This window comes from Scyliorhinus torazame, chromosome 21 (assembly GCF_047496885.1).
Source record: "Scyliorhinus torazame isolate Kashiwa2021f chromosome 21, sScyTor2.1, whole genome shotgun sequence".
In the NCBI taxonomy this organism is placed as follows: Eukaryota; Metazoa; Chordata; class Chondrichthyes; order Carcharhiniformes; family Scyliorhinidae; genus Scyliorhinus; species Scyliorhinus torazame.
In genome coordinates this window covers 35,200,946-35,224,212 of record NC_092727.1, presented here as the reverse complement: position 1 = coordinate 35,224,212, position 23,267 = coordinate 35,200,946, and the positions used below count along the sequence as shown (strand labels likewise).

The following is a 23,267-nucleotide window of genomic DNA, read 5'->3' as shown; positions in this document are numbered from 1 at the left end:
ATTAATGCCCATCATCTTCTGAGCAACGGAAATCATCATTTGATTGTCGCTTTACTCGAAAACTCACCCCGACTTGGCACTGCTACGCATTTTTATAGGGAGCTTCTGAACACAGCCTCCACAGAAATATGCAGCACAGCGTTCATCAGGGACCTCCATTGCAGCAGGATAGAGTAGAGGGTAAACAGGACATGCCCCCTTCTTAAGGAAATAGTTGTCATATGGTAAGTTTAAATGTCCAGTGTGAATGTTAGTGAATGGGTGAGTAGATGAATAGGTGAACGGATGAATGGATAGGTGGGGATTTGGGTATGTGGGTGAAGTGCTGTATCGGCAGGTGGGTAAGATGGTTAATTGGGTAGAGTGGCTGAGTTGGGTAGGTAGGTGAGTTGGTAGACAGATCCAGTCAGGGGGTTACTCTCATCGGGTGTGTAGTCAGGTGGTGGGGTGGTTAGTCAGGGAGACTGTAGGGCCGGAGGTGGATTGTTAGATAAAAAGGAAAGTTGGGCGTTCAGGGTTAATGGAGTCATTCAGTGGGATGACAGGGTGGTGCGGTTTGGTGGGGTAATTGTGTCAGTGGGAAGCGGGTAGCCGGGTCAGGGGCAAGTTGGAGGCGTAGTTGGGACGTTTTGTGAGCAAATATCCAGGTACATACTGCAGACCCATCTGAAATCCCTGACTCAAACTCAAAGTCAGAGACAATCACAGTGAGTCCCAGGGAACCCGGGGAATTGCCCATCAGAAGCTGAAACGTCCCAGGAAATTTCCACCAAGGTCTGGCCACCAGGATTTCCACAGGGTTCCTGGTACGCATCTTGGGTCACACATCCAGCCTCCAACAAAACAGAGCCCAGAAGTTTTGGCCCCATATCTCTTTAATTGAATTGTATCGGGCATTCGAACACAACTGAATCAGGTGGACCACTTTCATAAACGCCCATTCAACTGAACACACATCGATGAAATTAAAACTGTCACTTTATCATTACTTTTACAAAAACCATACTTCAATTATTTAATTCTTCCTTCACCTGATTGAGCAGAGGTCATGATAGTACTAACAATAGCTCTTCAAGCCTTTTCAAGGAATAATTAATGTGGGATGCAGTTCTGGTCACCACACAACAAGGAAGATATCATTGCACTATAGAGGGCACAGAGAATTATGGGGATGTTGTGTGGAGATTTTTGTTATGTTAGGTTCAGTTAGGAGGCAAGATGGGATAAGTTTGGATTGTGTTCTTTGGAACAGAGGAAGCTGAGAGGAAACTTGATCAAAACGGGTAATCTTATGAGGGGCCTAAGTAAAGGGGATAGCAAAGGCACCATTGCATAATCACGCCGCATAGATTTATGTTAAGAGATAGGAAGTTTAGGGGGATTCAAAGGGAATATTTTTCAATCTGGAACTCACTGCATAAAGAGAAGTAGAGGCAGAAACCCTCATAAATTATTTGGATGTGCACTTGAGTGCCATTATCTACAGTACAAGAGCTGGAAAGTGGGATTTGAATGGATAACTTCTTGTCAGCCAGGCAGAGGCAGTGGGACAAATGATCCCTTCCACGCTGTATATTTCTAGGATTTCTACAAGTGTGCCTCATTAACCTACCTTGTTTCTTCAGATAGGCAGATCCTAGAGTCAGAATAATAGAGTTTTACAGCAAAGAAAGAGGCCCTATGGCCCACCGTGTCTGCACTGGCCATCAAGCCCCTAGCCTAATCCATTTTCCAGCACTTGGTTCGTAGCTTTGTGAGGTTGAGCGGACATAAGATGCAATTGATTTGATAAACCTGAACGCTTTCAACTGAAAATTGTAACCCAACCAGCCCGATCCACCCAGCAGAAATCTAATGGGGTTTGTCTTACCTTTTCCGATTCTGTACTTTTCTGTCCGGAAAGAAAAATTGGACCAGGTCCAAAACAGGCGACTAATCCAGATATGTTAATTTCCCACCAGGCAAATTAGGTTGAAATTGTCCCACTTTGTTTTACAAGGATTGACCCTGTACTTTCAGCACTTCTTATAGGCCTTGTGGTGAATGTATTATCGCTACCATTCACCATTGTATTACATTAGGTTTCATTGTATTATGTTGATGCCCTTGTGGGCTCCACCTATGGCCCACCATTGTATTACACTACATTACATTGTATTATGTTGGTGCCCTTGTGGGCTCGGCCTATGGCTCTGCCCCCTTGGGGGAGGTATATAGATCTGCAGCCTGTAGGCGGCACTCAGTGCAGAGCAGTCGCAGGCAGGCACAGTTCTAGCTGATTAAAACCACTGTTCACTTCAACTCTCTGTCTCGTGTGAATTGATGGTCGCGTCAGGCCTGCATCAAAATAGAGAAGGCTGAGGCGAGATAATTCCCTGATGCATGTTTTTCCCTTCACCAGCAGCACACCATAACATACAGGAGATGAATTATTCTAAAATGAGGCATCTAGGGGTGGCACGGTGGCGCAGTGGTTAGCACAGCTGCCTCAGTGCACCGAGGACCCATTTCAATCCAGGTCCCGGGTCACTGTCCATGTGGAGTTTGCACATTTTCCCAGTGTCTGCGTGGGTCTCACCCCCACAACCCAAAAAGATGAGCAGAGTAGGTGAATTGACCACGTTAAATTGCCCGTTATTTGGATAAACAAAATTGGGGACTCTAAATTTATAATTTAAAAACAATAAAATAAGGCACCTGTTCCTAATTTTTCCTTCGGGTGACCTTCAAAGGCTCAGAAAATAAGAGCCTCTTCAATCGGCTCTGTTGACAAGGGAGTGGAGCAGTAAGATGTTGTAAAATGCGAGGGACAGAGATGACCAATTCTGGCTAGTCAATCCGAATGCACCATTTCAACAGTCATTTCAGGAGATTGCTATGCTCTTTGCTTAAGAGTACCAGAATGCTTTTTTGTTTGTCTGAAAGGAGAACAAAAAGCACAAATGTCAAATAATTAGCAACTCACAGTAACAACCAGATTACAGATCGTACTTTGCTCCTTGTTATTTTGCTTATGCTGTGGTGCGGTCCTTGTTATCTCCTGCAATTACCCTGTGTTTTTTTTGCTCACTTTATTTCAGAAGACTCAACAATCATGGACTAGAATCATATAGGCTATTGCACCATCTGCAGTTACCGCACATCTGAAATTACTTTAAGTGAAGAACATTTTCAATCCTTTATATAAGTTACCATCCAGCTTTGATGCATTCAAATTGTTTATGCAGAGTATAATGAAATGGATGGATTATTATAAATTCTTTCTTTCCCATACAATTTTATGTCGAATACGATCAAATACGAGTACGTATTCTTTATATCTTTAGTCCAGTAGATGGCTCTCCATTGCATCAAGGTGCTTGCTAACATTAGGATAGAAATTGTAATCAAAGCCGTTCTTGCAAAAGGACTCATTAGCCCAAATCTTCTCTGTGTCGTTTTAAAAAAGGGAAATAATCCATAAACAGCCTGTTTTAAAATAGTGCAGATTGGAATATGCATTACAAGTTAATCGTTTTCATAAAAATAGCACCAATTATAATTTCTATGCACATAAGAATCTGTAACACCTGAAGAAATATTAATCCGCATGCACACCCTGTATATGAAAGTGTCCTTCCAGTTGTCACGTTTTTGTCCTATTTACATGCCAACATTTTCCACTTTGTTCACCTAAATTATAAAACTTGACGGAATTTTCTAGAAGAGATTAGGACGCTTTATTAGTTGAGAAAAGGCACAATTTAAGAGAACATTTAAGAAAGTAATGTTCAGATATTTTAGGAAAGGAATGTCTGATTTAGATCCATGCAGAAGTCAAAAATGTCACCTGTAAAATAAGTGGAGTATGTATATTCAACAGCCTACATTTCTCAGCAGGAAGTGAGTATTCCGTAACAGCTAGAAGAAAAATAAAATTCCGTTGAGTATACAAAGAGAGAATGACTGAAGAAACAATGTTATGACTTCTGGTACCAGCAACCCAGGCAGCACTCGGATCCTGATCCAGATTACAGCCTTGGTCCAATCATGGACAGGTGAGCTGAACTGAAGAGGTACGGGTAAGTGACAGCCAATGATATCAAGGCACCATTTGACCGAATGTGGCATCAAGGAGCAAAACTGGGGTCAATAGGAATCAGGGGGAAAACACTCTACTGGTTGGAGTTTTGTGGCCAATCATCTCAACCCTGGGACATGAGTTCCTCAAGGTCATGTCCTGTGCTCGACCATCTTCAGCAACTTTATCAATGACCTTCCTTCAATCGTAAGGTCAGAAGTGGGGACATTCGCTGATGGCTGCACTGTGTTCAGCACCATTCGCAACTCCTCAAATACTAAAGCAGTCGTTGCCAACATGGAACAGGACCTGGACAACAACATCCAGGCTTGGGCTGATAGGTAGCAAGTAATGTTGTGTTTGGCGTTTGATGTCTAGTAAGGAATCTACCAAATGACTGGGGACTTGTCCAAACCAGGATCTTTATGAAATCACACGTGGTAAGATCAAAGATCTGTTACAGAGCAAGTTATCATGGAGTTTCTTTATACTCTCTGGAACGATCCCTGTGCACGACTGTCCTCATGTACGTCTTATGACCATCTGGGATGACTGGATGTGCCCGCACTTATATCTGAGTGCCTGGTCGCATGACCACTGTCTAGAGACCTTATGATGGATCTGTATTACCACCTGTTGGCTGGAGGTCACCCCACCAGCTATCTACATTATTGCTTACAGGAATACCACAACAAGTAACATTTGTACAACACAAGTACCAGGCAATGACCAGCTCCAAAAAGAAAGAATAGAACCATATCCCAGGGATTTTCACAGTAACCTCATTGCAGTGTTAATGTAAGCCTACTTGTGACACTAATGAAGATTATTATTATTAAATGGCATTGTCATCACTGAACCACCACCTTTAACATACAGAAGGAGGAGGGGTTACCATTGACCAGAAACTGAACTGAACCAGCCATATAAATACAGTTGCTATGGGAGACGGTGAGAGGCTGGAAATTCTCCGGAGCGTGACTCAACTCCTAACTCCCATTCACCACGTCCAAGGTACAAGTCAAGAATGTGATGAAATGCACCGAACTTTCCTGGATGAGTGCATCTCCAACAACACTTAGGAATCTTGATGCATTCAAGGGCGAAGTAGCCCACTTGATCAGCTCCCCATCCACCACCTTAAATATTCAATCCCTCCACCATCATCATACAATCACAGCTATGTTAACCATTTATGAGAAGCACTGCAGCAACAAGCCTCATTCGACAGTCCCTTCCAAACTCGCGGCTTCTACCACCTAGAAGGGCAAGGAATACCGATGCATGGGAACACCACCACCCACCACCTAGAACTTACCCTCCAAACCACGCATCATCCTAACTATATTACTATTCCTTCACTATTGCTGGATCAAATTCCTGAAACTCCCTACCTAATTGTGCTGTGGGTTAGCATATGAAAAATGGACTTCACTATCACCGTCTCCGGGACAATTAAGAACATAAAAACACAAGAAATAGGAAAGGAGTAGGCCTTTCAACCTTCTCTGCCATTCAAAAAGATCTGGGCCAAACTACCTCATCATCATTTTCCAGCATTGTCCCTATATCCCTTGTTGCATTTAATATGCATCAATCTCAGTTTTGAACTTACTCAAAGGCCGAGCAACCACTGTCTTCTGGGACAGAAAATTCCAAATATTCACCACCCTCTGAGTGAAGACAACCCTCCTCATCTCAGTCCTAAATGATCTGCCCCTTATTCTGACACTGCATCCCTCGGTTCTGGAAGCCTCTTCAACCAGGAGAATTGTCCTGCCTGCATCAACCCTGTTGAGTCCTGTAAGAGTTTTGTTTTTCTGAATGAGGTCACCTCTCATTTTTCTAAACTCCCATGAATAAAGGCCCAGTCTATTTACTTGTTCTTCACGGGATAATCCCTCCATCCCGAGAATTCATCTGGTGAACCTCCATTGCACTCCCTCTGTGGCAAGCCACTTTGAATCAGTGTCCCGATCCCAGCTTCCAGCGACAGGCCCCAGTCCCCCCCCCCCCACCTCCATTATGCAAATGTTCACCCTCCACTGACAAGTGGAGCTTGCCCAACCCCTTAACAAGGAGGAGCATCCTTTACCCCACATAGGAATAGCAGGTTACCCCTCCACATCACGCATACATATGGGTGACCTGAAGTCCCTACCCAACTCCCTCAGTTCCTCCAGCCCCCACTTCAGAGAGTCAGCACTAATCCTCTAAAAGAGCCCCCAACCACCGCTCTTCAGCCACTGCCTCCCCTTCGACCATTCCACCCCCCCCCCCCCTCCCACCTCCAGTCCATCTTTTCAGTACCCCCCTTCAGTGCCTGCCCTCTGGCATTGCCAATGGTGCATTGTTCCCTGGCACCATGGTACGGACACCCTGGCAGTGACACCCTAGCCTGGTGTGATGGAACCTGAATGGAGTCAAGGTTTTTTTTCAAATTCTCATGTGTCTTTCTGCCACTGCCAGACTGCAGAGGGAGGGTCTCCTTAGGGTTCCGGTGGTTGGGTGGACTTGTTCTGTGATATGAGGATGACCCGGGCACTCCACCGGGATTGGAGGGTCGGGGCGGGGGGGGGGATGTCCATGTATGGACTGCACCTTCCAGCCTGGGCAACCCGAATGTCACTCTTGGCATGGTGATCTCAGGCAGCCCTTTGTTCATGGTCATCATCCTAGTCTCTCTTTTTTAAACTCTGAAGTGGTCTTCTCATTCTGAAATGCTCTCCCTGACAGCTGATGAGCAGACCAGACAGTTCAGTGAAGAATCAAGCCAGGAAAACATTCTCTTTCTTCACATCTGCTCCCTCAGCCCTATCCTTTTGAAACTGCTGCTTCTTGAAGTGTCTGAGCCTTTCTGGAAAGCCCACAACACTTGAAAAATCTTGAAAACTCCTGAGATCCTTTGAAATGCTAAGCTTTCAATTTCACAATGCAATACCTTTCCCTAGCTTTTGACTGACAGCTTTATGGTTTGGCACAGCTACCAGGAGGTTTGTTTATTTATCTTTCCCCTCACACTTATATGAATCAGAAGTACTCTCCATTGATCCTAAAGATTATAAACATTCTTGTTAAGATTGACAGCTGCTGACCACTTCAAAAATGTTAAGTGTTTTCTGTGGTTAGTAAAGAGGAAGCGATTCAGACAAAAGTTCTGAAATACTTTTGATTAGTTGATGAAAAAGGAACTGTAATAAGTCCACGCAGGCAGAAGTCCCTTCACCAGAATTCCTTTTATTTACAAAACCAACAGCCGAACAACCAGGTGCATTCAGCTTGCTGTCCACACTGGGAGTGCACAGGATATGACACTCCTTGTTAAATAGAGAGAAAGGGGTTCCCTGATTGGGCCACGAATCAGGGAACTCATATTCTAATTGGCCAATCTCAAAGGCCGGGCCTAAATCATTACAGGAACTTTTGAATAATTTTATTTATGTATACATTTGTTAAGAGAAGCTGTGCGACTTTGCAGTATGTGGGTAAAGCGAGTATAATACAAAGAATGAATAAGCATATCAAAGTTCCCTGCGAAAATATTTATACTTGCGATAATATCTGTTCATATTTAAAATGTACACATTGTACCATTTCTTACTAGGATATCACAGAAAATGAGACTAAGATCATCACCAATGAACTAAATATTTGGCAATTTAGTTTACAACATTTGTCATTTAGCGTATCTTGTTCTGCAGGTTCCAGGTTTCTTGTACTTGAGTTGATAGCCCAACGCTGACTCCAGGCATTCCTGGATGCAGCCTTGTTTGAGGACCTCAGGTTTCACTGGATACCACTTACAATAGAGTTTACTCTGGTCCATTGAAGACGGATGCCAGATGAAATGATGGATATCTGCACAGGCATGTTTATCATCGATTATATTCACTGGACATTGGAGCAGTTTCATGAGCTGCTCCCGGATATTTGTTGTCACAGCTTCTATGTAGCAGTATCTGACCTGATTTACTCCACTGAACTCACTGTCTCGCTCGGTATCTGACTCTGGGGAGGCGGCCTGGTCTTCACCCGATTCATCAGCCCAGTTGTCAGTGGCATCCAGGCTTGACACGTCTGACCTTACCTGCATTGAGAAACATGAGAACAAATCTTGATTGGTAAAGCAATTAGGGAAGCGCGGGACTCTTGGTTTCTATAAAATAACCCCACTGTTGATTCTATGGGATTCTATGTGTTTCTAAGACAACTTGAGGAGCAGTTTGTTAATAATGTGCAATATTCTACATCCATAGAATCGTTACAGTGCAGAAGGAGGCCATTCGGCCCAAAGAGTCAGCACTAATCCTCTAAAAGAGCTCCTCACCAAGATCTACTCCCTTGTCCTATCCCCATAGCCCCACCTAACCTGCACACTAAGGGGAAATATTTAGCGTGGCCAATCCACCTAACTAATATGAATTAACCAGGTAATATTAAATGACTTTTCTTTTATAAACCAAAGTCTATATTCTGTTAAGTATGAGTGAGAATGGTGACTAAGGCCTATTTAGCTCCCTGACCATTATCCTATTATTGGGTTGTGTCCTTCCACTAAGAGATCTCTTCAGCTTGTAATCAATTTACACAAATTCATAAGATAAGATATAGGAGCGGAATTAGGCCATTCGGCCCATTGGGTCTGCTCCGCAAAAGCTGCATCTGTCTACATTTTGATTGTGCTTTGGCATTCCCTATCACTCAGTAATGTCCCTAATATTGTAGAGTGGCTTCTCAGTGAAACGGCTAAGCAGGTTGTTGATTTCCCGTGCCTCAAGTGGGATATTTACATTGCAAGGTCGGTCAGTCAGATTGCACATGCACGGCTACTTAAAATTCACAAACACTTTCAATTTTGAGCAATGTACCTTCTCAAAGATCGGTCTGTGAGTGGCCAATTTGCCCAGAACAATTGGTGCCCGGTCCCATCACTTACATCCATTAATATTTGCTGCTACCTGCACACCTAGACAATCAGACGACACCTGGGTAATTTGGCAGATCATTGAAGTTGGGCGGCCATCAACTGCAATGTTGCAATATAAAGAGGGATGAGATTCCCAAATCTATCTCCAATAGGATTAATTGGGAAGTTGGTAGAAGAGTGTTCTTCCCAACCATCTGGGCTAGATACTATCTCATTTTTTCAGGGGAGATAAAGCATTGCGCCAATCGAATGTGTTCCCTGGTACTTATGTTTAAATTAGTTTATTGATGAAACTTAGGCATCAGTTTGCTTCCTGAAAATGCATTAGCAAAGTGACGTCAGGTGGTTTGTTTGCTTGCCTACCATCTGACCCTAAATAATGAACAGTGAAAACAAAAACAAAAGCAGGAGTCAAACTCAATTTGCTGGAAATGCCACAGAAGCGAGTGTTACTGAGGACTCCATCTCCATTATGTTGCAATGGGATTTCGGAAGATTCTCCCAAAGGTGGGCCGAAGATTGCTTGCTTGGAGGCCCCGATAAAGCATGCGCATTTATAGCATTCCCAGCTATCCCATCGAGTTTTCCTCAAAGTTTCCTGGAAGGACACCCAAACACAGGGGCAGCCATGGAAGCAGCCTACGTGTCTTGTGAGTGATCCTCCTCATATCTGATGATCTGAGGGAAACGAGGCAGGTCTGTAAAATCGCAGGCCCCAGCTTTTCCTTCCAGAATCTCTGTGTATTTTCTTGACTAACATAATGCAAAGATCTTGAGGCCAGTGGCCAGTCTCAAGCAGCATGCACCTTAAAGCACAAGCTAAGGTCTTTGATTTCAGACCTGTTCTAAGCACAGGGCTAGAGTGCCAATGAGGTGATCAGCCCATTCAAATTCAGACATGGCTCAGGCACCATGTAACTCCTAAAGTCAAGAGGAAAATTAAGGCCTTCAAGAGTAGGAGAGAAAAACAACTAGACAAAATAAATCATTCTGAAAATATGACACACAGGACGTGATTTAATGGCCCCAACATGCCCGTTTTAGTGATGTGACAAGGACGTTTACTCTCGCGAGTGGCCCGTTAGATAGGAGGGTCATTCTCGGTGCTGCAGGTGCCATGAAACGCCCCGCTATGCATGCCCAAAACGAGAGGCCTCTCGTGAGATTCTCGACATCCTGAACGCCTAGCGAGATCTGACAGGATCTTGAGAGACGTCAGTGGGTGAGATCCATATTAACATATTCAAATAAGTCATTGGATTCATTGAAATATGTCTAGGCCGGGTTACCCCAGGGCCGGGGAAATAATGGCACCACGTTGAGCAGTGAACTCGAGGACCCCCTAAGCAGGGCGTCCTGGGCGTCCGAGCGGGGTCGAAAGATCGGGGCGGCATTTTAAAATGGCGGCCCGCCAGCGAGAACCCGTCCTGGAAATTAGGTAAGTGCGACCTCGCCGGGGCATTTCTTGCTGAGGTAAAAAAAAACAGAGTCCCGTTAGATAGGGGTCATTCTCGGAGCTGCAGGTGTTGAGAAACACCCCACATGCCCAAAACGGGACTCTGTTTTTTGTTCCATTAAATAGCACCCATACTTTATCAGTCTCATTATCTCATTTTCAACATGTAGTAAACACTGACCTCTGTGTTAAGTCCGCTGTAACCTAATGCCAAAAGACCACTTTCCTCTGTGATGCGAGAAAGGACATCTTCAGAAGTGCATCTGCGCAATGGCATCCATATCACCCGTTGGAGAAGCTGTAGGCATTCCATCTCACTTACTGTCATATCCACATACTTGTAAAACACATTTCTCCATTTTTTAGCCTCAACTTTCATCGCAATGACCTTGTGACCCTTGCCACCTGGAGTAAAGAACGATTCCACCAGCTTTGACCCCCTGCCGCTCAGCTTGGTCAAATAATAGCGGATCCTAGGGTTCCAGCGTGTGTTGTATCCAATGGCATAAAGTCCGAACCCAGGGAGGTCACCCATTTGGTCTTTGGAATCTATGTTGAGAGGCAACCAAGTGGGACATGCAGTTTCTATCAGTCTAATGTAGGACCGAACTGTCAGGTACCTTCTCCTGTAAAAGAATCATAGTTAGTGTTTAAAGTGCTCAGAGTGGAATTTTCCTTTTGCCCTCGAATACTTTCTGGAGCATGGCGTAGTCTGCCCTCCCCAAATCTCACCCAAGTGACCATTTCAAATGTGTGACTCTAGATAATTGATGCTGGTTGGTCGTTTGAGCATGGAAAGAATTACAATCAAACCAATTGCAGTCTGCACCCCCTGTTCATATACGTACACAAACTAACAGGTCTCCCAGTGCTCAGGAGATGATCCTCCTGCTCCTATTTAAAATAATTATGAATGAAAAACGCAACTCGAGTAAGACGTTTCCAAATTTATTACCGACAACCCTCAATCATGACATTTCCTCTAAAAAATAATTCACTATTGTTATGGGCCAGCGTTTAGAGAACCCCAAAGTGTATCATGGAGTTCACCTGACCCACAACTTTTAATAGATTGTGGTATGGGGACACACGGCCCATTCTACAGGTGTGGTACAGCAGAAATGGAAAAGTAATTTTTAAAGCAAAACAATGTTTATTCTATGAACTCAAGGTAACCTTTTTGAAACATACAGTGAACATCTTGGCAACCATCAATTCAAATACAACCCCCAAAGACTACAACACTAAGTACACAGAACATAGAACATAGAACATACAGTGTTCGGCCCATTGAGTCAGCACCGACCCACTTAAGCCCTCACTTCCACCCTATCCCCGTAACCCAATAACTCCTCCTAACCTTTTTCGTCACTAAGGGCAATTTATCGTGGCCAATGCACCTAACCTGAACATCGTTGGACGGTGGGAGAAAACCGGTCTTTGGAATCCCACGCAGACACGGGGAGAACATGCAGACTCCGCACAGACAGTGACCCAGAGGGGAATCGAACCTGGGACCCTGACACTGTGAAGCCACAGTGCTATCCACTTGTGCTACCATGCTGCCCCTTAGTAATCCTTAATAACTTCCCAAACAACATCCAGAAGACAGAAGAAACACCTTTCAAGAGAAGCACATTAGGTTTACATTCATTACTGAGAACATTTATAATTCTGAATTCACCAAATGATCAAGAGATAGTCTTTTCATGGCAGAGAGATCAACAGTACAGCTGCTCTATCTGGTTTCAGCTCCCTACTGAAAACGAAACTAAAACACACCCTGCAGCAAACAGCCGAAAACAAAAGTAAAAAGCTAACAGACAGCCCAGCTCCACCCACACTCTGACATCACTGATAAACGCCCATTTCTTAAAGGTACATTTCTTAAACACCCATTTCGTAAAGGTACTCTCACATGACACCATCAAGGTTTGACCTTTTTGGCATTGGGTGCAATTTTGTATTTCAACAGATGACAGAAACACAGAAACTATTCCACTAAGCAAACCTTTCCAAACTATTTTCACTCCAAGGGCAAACCAGCGAAACAAACCCTAATATAATCCTGTTGGAACCTCTACAAACAGAAAATCGGCATTAACCAGCAGAAGGAGCTCTACAGTAACTTCATTGCAGTGTTAATGTAAGCCTACTTGTGACAAAAATCAAGATTATTATTATGATCTACATTTCATTCACTTGTGCTACCACGCTGCCCCTTAGTAATCCTTAATAACTTCCCAAACAACATCCAGAAGACAGAAGAAACACCTTTCAACAGAAGCACATTAGGTTTACATTCATTTCTGAGAACCGTCTAATTTCAACATGTGGAGCTGGATTCTTCAATTCTCCAGCCGCATGTTTCTCGGCCGTGCCATTCGCTGGTGGCGAGATTCTCTACTCCCCCCGCTTGTCAATGGGATTTCCCATTGAACCCACCCCATGTCTTGGGGAAACCCACGAGCGGGGGTGCACTACGGGCGAGAACATAGAATCCGGAGAACAGCCAGAGAATTCCGGTCACTTCTCAAATCTTCACTGAAAAGCTGACAGGAAATATTTGAACATCAATACCTGGTGACAGCAAATAAAAATAGAAGATTTAAGAAAAGATTTGATGTTCTTCCCCTACCTGTCCAGTCCTGAAATATCCCCACATATCGATCTACGGTTAGCAAATCCTGAGGGTGGAAGAAAAAGTATATTTATTATAACGTGCTTTGTAAATTTACAATCTATGGGCGGAATCTTACCAGAATTTGGCAAATTGTCAGGCTCAGACTGAAAATGGCCGCAGGGAGCAGTTTTCTCTCCAGATTTTGAGCCTCTTTAAAGAAAAAAGAAAAACTGGGCGTGGTTTACTCTGATGGGCAGGTTTGGCAGAGCAGGCCCGCAGCTCTACAGAGATCAGGGTGCCATCTGTAAAGGGTGCCCTGATCAGCATTGAAAGGTAACGACCCGTAGGCCCCCACCAGGCAGGCATTAGGATCCCTCCCCCACTGATCATTGGCAGCATTCCCCCCTGCCGCCAGACAATCATTGCCGGAATCCCCCACCACCGCCCCTACCCCCGACAATCAAGATAACATTCCCCCCCCCCACTGAGAATTATCGTCAGCATTACCCCCCCACCCGACAATCATCACTGGCATTCCCTCCCCCGCCCCAAGAAATCACTGCCATTTCCCCACCCCCTTGCGATGACAATCATCAGTGACATTCCCCCGCCCCCCCACCCCACCCAGCAATCATAGTCAGTATTTCCCCGTGCCCCAGAAATCATGACTGGCATTCTCCACCCCTCCACAACAATCATCACCAACATTCCCACCCTGCAATCACCGCCGGCATTCCCCCTCTCTCCCCCAGTGCCCATTCTCTCCCTCCCGTCACACAGAAATGACCCCCACTCCCAACAAGGGGCTTGCACTGGGGCCCACTCCCGGCTCTGTCACCTGGCACACACTAGCAGTGCCAGGTTTCCACAGTGCTAACCTGTGCCAGAAGGCAGTGCCAGGGGGCTACCTGGTCAAGTAGCTCTCCCCCCCCCCCCCCTCCGAGGCTATACTTACCTTTGCGCTCCCAATGGGAACCCCTCCACTGATTCTTTTTGGCTAAATGAGTTGTAAACCACGCCGATGTGACATCACATTGGCGAGTTATGAATATTTAGTGAGAGGCGGCATTGTCTGGCGGGGGTGGGGTGCACGTTAATAATATTTACAATCATTGCAATCTATTTAAATGATGTTCCTGTCCTTTGTGGCGTCACCGACAAGGGGTGGATAAAATTTTGAAATGCCATCTCCAAGGAGAGAATCGCATTTCCCGATTCTCTCTGCATTTTGCGCCTGCGTTGTCAATCCCATGCACAGCTAGAGCGGACTCAAATTCGCCCCCTATATCTCTATTCAAAAATAATGAAGAAATAATGACATGATTACTCAAGAGACACTTTCTAATTTTAAGGTTTTAACTTCACAGATTTATTCTGCACCATATTTGTAATAATGTCATTCTTGATTCACAATTGTTTTGGTATTTAAACGTCCTGAATAAGAATGACAGAGCTGAGTAATGTTACATTTCTACCTGTAATTTTGATGTCAAGTGTGATGCAATGCATGATTGGCCATACACCAATCGACGGTAAGGCATTAGAAGTGGTATGGAGGGCAGCACGGTGGCGCAGTGCTGTCTCAGTACGCCGAGGTCCCAGGTTCGATCCCGGCTCTGGGTCACTATCCGTGTGGAGTTTGCACATTCTCCCTGTGTTTGCGTGGGTTTCGTCCCCACAACCCAAAGATGTGCAGGTTAGGTGGATTGGCCACACTAAATTGCCCCTCAATTGGAAAAAATGAATTGGGTACTCTAAATTTTAAAAAAAGCAAGTGATATGGAAAAAGTTATTGACGTGTATTCAGACTAAAACAATATTTCAGCTCTGTTACTTGAATGTGTTCAACTTGATTACTGTGATGTGTTCTGGTCACTGAAATAAAAGGTAGGTCATTCAAATCTTAAAGTTATGCATAAAAATCCAGCAGTTTGCCAGAAAATTGAATCACGAGGAAAGGCTGTTTAGCACAGGGCTAAATCGCTGGCTTTGAAAGCAGACCAAGGCAGGCCAGCAGCACGGTTCAATTCCCGTAACAGCCTCCCCGAACAGGCACCGGAATGTGGCGACTAGGGGCTTTTCACAGTAACTTCATTTGAATCCTACTTGTGACAATAAGCGATTTTCATTTCATTTCATTTCAACTTTGAAAGGGGATGACTAAGAGATCGCAGAGAAATATGGAAAACAAGAAATGATACCGAAAAGCTAAACCCAGAAGAGAGATTTTCCAGATATTCACGCCAGCTGGACCTACCAGTCCAACCGATGGCGCACGCCTGCCAGGGGTTTCCCGACAATGTGGGGTGGATTCAATGGGAAATCCCATTGACACCAGCGCGAGACCAACAGCGGAGTGCCCCCTGCGGCCGAGAAACATGCCCATTATTTCAAATTAAACCATCTTACACGAGGGAATAACAAATAAAAGATCAGTTAAGGACTCACACCAGAACAGTTATTCATAGAATTCTAGAATCCCTACATTGCAGAAGGAGGCCATTTGCCCATCAAGTCTGCACAAACCCTCTGAAAGAACATCCTACCCAGGCACACTCCCTGACCCTATCCCCATTACCCCACCTATCCTGCACATCTTTGGACTGTGGGAGGAAACCGGAGCACCCGGAAGGTGCCCATGCAGACACAGGGAGAACGTGCAACCTCCACACAGACAGCCACCCAAGGCTGGAATTGAACCCAGGACCCAGTTGCTGTGAGCCAGCAGTGATAACCACTATGCCACCGTGCCATCCTTGTTGTTTCATGATTTAAATCTTTTGATGATTTGTTCATGGGATGTGAGCATTGTTAGCAAGGCCAGCTTTGGTTGCCCACCCCTAATTGTTCTCAAGAAAGTGATGGTGAGTCACCTTTTTGAACTCCTGCCGTCCATGTGATGTAGGTTCACCCACAGTGCTGGTAGGGAGGGAGTTCTAGGATTAACCCAGCGACAGTGAAGGAAAAGCAAAACAGCTTCAAATCAGGATGGGGTGTGACTTGGAGATCAACCTGTGGGTGGTGGCAGCATTTGCTACTCTCCTCCTTCTGGGCAGCAGAGATTGAGAGCTTGAAGGGTGTTGCCGAAGGAACTTTGGCAATTTGTTGCAGTGTCATAGAAAGATTGATCAACATTGTGGAATGAGCAGTTGGGCAGGACGGTGAAGATAAAAACCTGGTAACATGTAGCAAACAGTTGGATGCTGTGGAAAGAAATTGTTAAGTCTTACAGGGAATTAAGAGGTGGGATTGACCTAATGCTTTCCTTCATTCGCATCCACCTCATAATCTTAAAATTTGTATATTGCCATATACCAGTTTATGAGAAAGGATGTTGATTATTTTGTTTGATGTTAACTCTAGCCTCAACTTTTGATGTGGCATCTAATTATAGCATCCATGTTTTCTACGTAGATTAGAATTGAAGTGTAGATATGAATAAAATAAGATAGATAGTTTAACTCATTACTTCATTTGAAAGAAATTCTTTAAGCAAAGAGTTCAATCTTTTTGTTTATCAATAAATCCATGAGCCTTCACTACAGTCTACGCCTCTTAAATCAAATTAATCATTGATTCATTTTTAACCCAAACTCTCCACTTTGCTGTGTCATTCACATTGTTTACTTCAAATTATTGGATAATCCAATTTCTTTACCACACAAAGTGACATGGGAGCGACTATCAGATTTACTCAGCCCAGACTTTTACAAATAATGAAATAAAGTTACAAGTATGTAATCTAATATTATATCAGGTTATAGATTGATTTGCTCCAACAATGAACAGGTACGACTATTCTTCTTTTCAAAGAGAAGTGGCTTATGTTTGTAGTCAACCTTTAGTCACAAAAATCTACAAAATGTAATCCTGCCACATAGGATAACCAATTTTGCAATTATTATTCAGGGTGATTGCCTCCACAAAACTCCACTGAATGCAGACAAGATTAGTTGCGAGGCTAAATGACATCTTACTGATGTTTCACAGACGTATTTAAGAAATGTGTCTCCTTACCAGCCATGGTGCTGTAAGCTGCCTTGAATTCAGAAAGCCTTCCCACTCAATTCCAATTTGTTTTTCATTTTTAAGGAACTAATGTACACTTGTTGAATGAACCGCAGGCATGACCAGAATGATGGGTCTTTGCTATAATGTTGCTTCTTCACGGTGCCCTGTTCTCATCCTTAACCTCTGCACACAATTAACCCTTTCATGCTTTTAATTAAGGCACACGACAAAAATAACTTGCTGTAAATACACTAGGCATGTTATAGAGTAGAAGTAAATGAATGTATGGAACATATCCTTATACAGTTCTTGGAATAAGCTGATGAATTCCAGACCTTTTTTTCTACTGCAAATTTTGGTGCAAAAATTATCAGGCAGTCCTCAAAGCAGTCAAAACTGCTCCCTGGAGACCAAATCAATAAATCACATGGATTTCATTGTAACTCAATGCAGCCTGTTGTTGGAAATGTTTTACTCTAAGACACAAGACATGCACAAGAGCTTCATTTAGAAGAATAAGAACTTGCTTGTTTTACACAGATGGCCCACTGTTTGACTGGGGCCTTTAACCCCAGAACTGGCTGTGATGTACATGAATTCTTTGAAAAGACATGCTAATATAGTTCAAATAGGGTTTCATGACAAAAAGATTTAAAATAGGGTAGATTTTAGGAGGTTCTTTTCAATTCATTATGAACAGAATTTTATTCTATAATTATCAATTTTGTTTGTTAGCTTTTTAAAATATCTCTCACAAATTGGTTACACGGCATAAAAATCATGTTGGTGATATTAATGCGACAAATAGATTTCATATGATGTTGCATTGCTTTACCGTAGATGATAGCCTGTTTATTCCAATGAGTTTATGTCTCTACTTGTGGTCATAGAGATGTGACATTAATAATTTTAACATTTGTGTCAGAGAGACTCAGTGGTAGTACTGTTGCTTCTATGTCAGGAGGCTGTAGATTCAAGGCCTACTTCAGCATATCATTTCTGGTAACATTTCCAGGCATTGAAGAGGGAATACTGCATTGTTGGAAGTGCTTTCTTTTGGAAGATGGTTTGAGCCAGTCTCTCTCTGGCTGTTCAGGTGGATGTAAACTTGCCTGTCACAAGTTGAAAAAAAACAGGGGAATTCTCTTGGTGTAATGGTCAATATTCCACACCCCGCCCCCCCCCCGCCCCCCCACCCCCACACCCCCACCCCACCCGACCCCCCGCCACAACCATCACTAACAAAACAGATTAAATTATCATTATTTCATTCTAATTTTAGGGGGCATTGCTGTGTATAGTTTGGTAGCCATATGTTCTGGCTGAAGTCATTCCTTAACTCAGTATTTTTCAAACTTTATTTCCCAGGACCCGCTTATAGCAACCGGCCGACCTTTGGGACTGTAATGACTTAAACCAGGCCTTTGAGATTGGCCAATTAGAATATGAGTTCCCTGATTAGTGGCCCAATCAGGGAACCCCTTTCTCTGTATATAACAGCAGGTGTCAGATCCTCTGCACTCCCAGTGTAGATAGCAAGCTGAATGCACTTGGTTGTTTGGCTGTTGGTTTTGTAAATAAAGGGAATTCTGGTGAATGGACTTCTGCCTCCGTGAACTTCTTGCAGTGGCGACGAGGAAAATGGAATGACCTGAAGGAACCTGCTTATTAGCAGCCGCTGCATATTGAGGGTAAGCCACTGACAGGCAAAATGCCTTTATTTGGGAATTTGGACTCTTTTGACCCTGCAGTGGAAGACTGGGCCCAATATGGAGAGTGGATGAAGTACGTTTTTAGAGCAAACGATATAATTCCGGATGAAAAGCAATGGGTCATTCTGCAGACCGCGTGTGGGCCAGCAGCCTTTGCCATTATGCGCAATCTCACTTTTCCAGAGGCACTGGACACGAAAACGTTCCAGGAATTGACGGACTTAGTAAAAGAGTACCATGACCCTAAGTCACCTCTGATCCTGCGAAGGTACCGGTTTTACTCCGCATTCCGAGACACTGGGGAGTCAGTTACAAACTTTTTAACAAGATTAAGGCGATTAGCAGAGGCTTGAGAATTTGGCCTGACACTAAATTAGATGCTCCGAGACCGGTTGGTGTGCATAATAAACAATTTAGCAATACAGTAACGTCTGTTAGCAGAGGCCGAGCTGGATTGCAAACAAGCATTGCAGCTGGCTTTGTCCTTAGGTATAGGGGCAAGTGGAGCACATGAGTTACAGGGTACTCCGATTGAAATAAACACTCATACCAGTGAAACTGAGAAAAGGGAATACTGCTGTGGGATAGGCAACTGCATAGCCACCCTCCGGAATGACACGGATACTAAGTTAACCAGGCCCACTCGCAGAAGCCCTCCAAAGCAAGGGAAAATTAGGTCCAGACAGACGGCAGCCCCTGCAGCTTTTCGCCCAGCAGAATATTGTAGTTGTTTCCAAAGATCGGAGCCAGAGAGGAGAAATAGAAGCCCAAAACCACCATCTTGGAGAAGTACACGTCGGCCAGGGTACAGGAAAATGCACACCCTGGAAGCCTCACCTACCTCAACCGAGGAACAACAAAATTGTGTAACGATGGTTAAATCAAAACCCATTAAATTATCCATAAGGTTGAGTGGACGGCCCACACTAATGGAAGTTGACACGGGAGCAGCCGTATTAGTGATAGGGGAAACGGTATTTAATAAAATCCGCAGCTGTCCCCCTGCCACTGGGGGAAAGGGGTGAACCGCCCCTCAGGCACTCACATCGGAAAAGACCGGCGCCTAGCCGTTATACCCCCCCCCTATGTCGGAAGCCGAAGTGGAGGATCCGGACCCGGCGCAGAAACAAAGCAGGAGACCCGTGAGTCACGAGGACCACGGGGGCTCCTCGGACTTTGGGGGGAGGGATGTAATGATTTATGCCAGGCCTTTGAGATTGGCGAATTAGAACATGAGTTCCCTGATTAGTGGCCCAATCAGGGAACCCCTTTCTCTGTATATAAGCTGAATGCAACTGGTTGTTCGGCTATTGGTTTTGTAAATAAAAGGAATTCTGGTGAAGGGATTTCTGCCTCCGTGAACTTATTACAGGGACCCAGACTTGCTGACCTTCGCAACCCACGGCGGATGACCTTTGCAACAAATGCCATGTTTGCTTACCTTTAATGCAAAAGGAGAGCCTGCTTAATCATGATCCCACTTGAATCAGATGCAAAGGAGGAGAGGACAATGCGCTTATCAGGTGAGGACTTCAGCCAGTCCCTTTGTGCCGTCTTCATCTTTACAAAAACAAAAAATCCAACCTCGCACATGTAGGGCTTCATGAAGGACAAAACCATCCTTCAAGAAATCATCTTGAAACTGCTTTGTTCCCGAGTTAAGTTTCTGCTTTGTAGGCTGTTGACCAGAGACTCTGGAGCTGGTGCAGAGCAAACACTCGCACTGCTCTGTCCTGCCCTGAATTCTCCTGTGCAGCTCTGTCGAGCCTATTCTGTTGTGAGATGCTGTCCAATAGGTAAACTGCCTATTTGAGTCTCTGGCCATCTCTTAATTTGAAGAAAACCATTCACCTTCACAGTTCATTTGCCTTGCTTGCCAGAAACTGGAAAATGGAAGCAACACTGCTTTGTGAGTTGGCGCCAAAAGCACACACCTGGAGGACACTTAATGTCAGGTGTGCGTGCAGAGTGCGTGACCTGCTCTCTGCTGCCATTCCTTGCCGGAAAACTTCACACAGCTTAATTTATTTTCATTTAAAAGGCGGCAGTGGCCGGCCATTCTCTTGCTTCTTCTTTGCGATAAGTATTTTATTTTGGGCAGGTAGGCAGCAGAGGTCACAACATAACCAATAGTAAAGAGCATTATTTCTGCTGATATCACGATCTAAGTTTAAAAAGTCCATGATTTTTCCACAATGCATTTCATTATAATTCGTGTCAATGTAAAAATGTTAAATTTCTTTGAGATATCAATTTATTTTTTAAAAATAAATTTAGAGTACCCAATTCAGTTTTTCCAATTAAGGGGCAATTTAACATGGTCAATCCACCTACCCTGCACATCTTTGGGTTGTGGGGGCGAAACCCACGCAAACACGGGGAGAATGTGCAAAATCTACACAGACAGTGACCCAGAGCCGGGATCGAACCTGGGACCTCGGTGCCACGAGGCAGAAATGTTCACCACTGTGCCACCGTACTGCCCTGAGATAGCAATTTCGAGTCGTGACACAGAAGTTTAATGCTCACGAAGGTACAGCACTGAAGTCTGCATTCTCCAAATATTATGCTCTCCTGCACGAATATCAAAATAAGCTAAGTATCAGCTGGTGTCCGGGAGGTTTTGTGCTGGGCCCTCGGGGTGAGTGAGACCCGGCGATTGAGGGGAGGTGAGGCAACTCCATCTTCACAGTCAGGATGAAAATCATCCCCTTGTGAGTATTTTGTTCTGATTCCCGGTGCACCTGCACCCAAGGCTCGCTGTGCTGCTCCGGACTCTTTCCCCCCCCCACCCCCGCCGCCGCAGCACAAAGCTATATTCACGGTTTATATCACAAGAGGGGTATGCTTCTCAGTAGCTTAGATGGGCGATTTTAGTTCAGACGGGCAGCATGATTGGCGCCGGCTTGAAGGGCCGAAGGGCCTGTTCCTGTGCGGTACTTTTCTTTGTTCTTGTTCTTTGTAGTCACAGGGACTTATTTTCAAGATGCAACCTCAGATACTAAAATAAAAGGTTACAAACCATGGACACAACTCCTGAGAATAACCACTTTGACTGTCATTTCCGAGCCCGACACGCAGTGCAGTCCAAGACTTTACCAAATACAGCCCCCCACAAAATAAAACTCTGGTGCCCAAATCACAAACCCGGGGCTAGGTCTCACCCCGAACAGGGGCGGGAGGGAGGGGGAGCTCAACCACCAGGGCCTGTTTCAGCAAATGAAGTCTCGGGCCCGCACAAGCCTTATTTCCCCAGATAAATCACCGAAAGAAGCTGCGCCAGGGGAGGGGGGGGGGGGGGGGGGGGGGGGAGTCGGGAGCAGCACAGCGAGCCTTGGGTGCAGGTGCACCGGGAATCAGATCAAAATACTCAAGGGGGTGATTTTCCTCCTGACCGTGAAGATGGAGTTGCCTCACCTCCCCTCAATCGCCGGGTCTCACTCACCCCGAGCGCCTGGCACACAACCTCCCAGCCAGCAGCTGATACTTCGATGTCTCCACACAAACCGGGGGTGAGCCCCGAGCCGCGGACATCTAAGTTTCTCTCTCCACCCTGCTGACCACCGCTCATTGCTGACTCGTGCTCTCCACCTGAGCCGTGGGCATTTTCAAACTTGGCCGCCATTCTCAAAGTAAAAGACCGGTGCTCCTCCCGCGATCGGGACCATCGCAGGACCAGCACGCCCGATCGTTCTGTGACCCACCCGACACCCGCCCGCGACCCACCCATGTTTTGTGAGGGCCACGAAGAATCCAGCACGAGTTTTAAAGATACAAAGAACTAACATTTATTTACAATAACATATATATACACAACAGCAGCAGCAACTTCGCTTGCTGCTCACTCCTTCCTGCTGGTTCCAAACTGGCCAGCTTTATTTATACAGGGAGTCTGCTAATGATTTATCCGCCCCCCTCATTGGGGAATCTCATACTCCCACAGGATTGTGGGATTGTCATTAGTCCCCAGCCAATGGTAAGCAGGCAGGTTATAACATCCCTCCCCCCGCAAAGTCCAAGGAATCCACCAAAGACCCTGGCGAAGGAGGGCGTCGGACTCGTTTTGCCGCATGCCGGACACCATTTGCACGAGGCGCTGTATCAGGTGGCGTGTAATGAGACGGAGACCGGCGCTTCCGTGATGAACGGCGTAACAGTTGTACATCCACAGCCCGTGGGCCCGAGGATACCCTCTGATGCGTCCTGTGTCTCCATCTCGGAGTCAGAGTCTGTTGCCTCCGTCATCTCGGCGTCTCTATCTCCACGCGGTTCTGTAACGAACTGCGCAGGCTTTGAGTGAGGCACCAGAGGAAGATTGTGAGGACTACTTTCCATTGTCTCTGGTCTCTGTGGCTGTAGAAATGAGCTCCGGGGGCGGGGAATCTTTGGAAGGGATAGTCTTCTGGACTGAACGTGGTCTACATGTTTGCGCTGGAGACGACCCTGGGCTTGCACCGGGTAAGATATCGGGCCCGTTT

The 23,267-nt window shown here is 45.1% G+C and overlaps 1 protein-coding gene across 4 annotated transcripts in view; it reads right to left on the bottom strand.

Annotated features, from left to right (window-relative positions):
* Positions 1-7,281: 7,281 nt before the first annotated feature.
* The window catches only part of LOC140397973 (myb/SANT-like DNA-binding domain-containing protein 2), a 28,653-nt gene continuing 12,667 nt past the window's right edge, over positions 7,282-23,267 (bottom strand). For 2 of the 4 annotated variants that reach the window (XM_072486225.1, XM_072486224.1), the window contains exons 2-4: positions 13,082-13,130; positions 10,625-11,069; positions 7,282-8,147 (exon numbers count right to left, since the gene is read on the bottom strand). In XM_072486225.1, the coding sequence (XP_072342326.1) occupies positions 7,737-8,147; positions 10,625-10,978 (765 nt within the window). In that variant the 5' untranslated portion in view covers positions 10,979-11,069; positions 13,082-13,130 and the 3' untranslated portion in view covers positions 7,282-7,736. Of the gene's footprint in view, positions 8,148-10,624; positions 11,070-13,081; positions 13,131-14,541; positions 14,650-17,083; positions 17,406-23,267 lie in introns of those variants that run through there. The other 2 variants (XM_072486223.1, XM_072486222.1) reach the window with 2 other exon arrangements.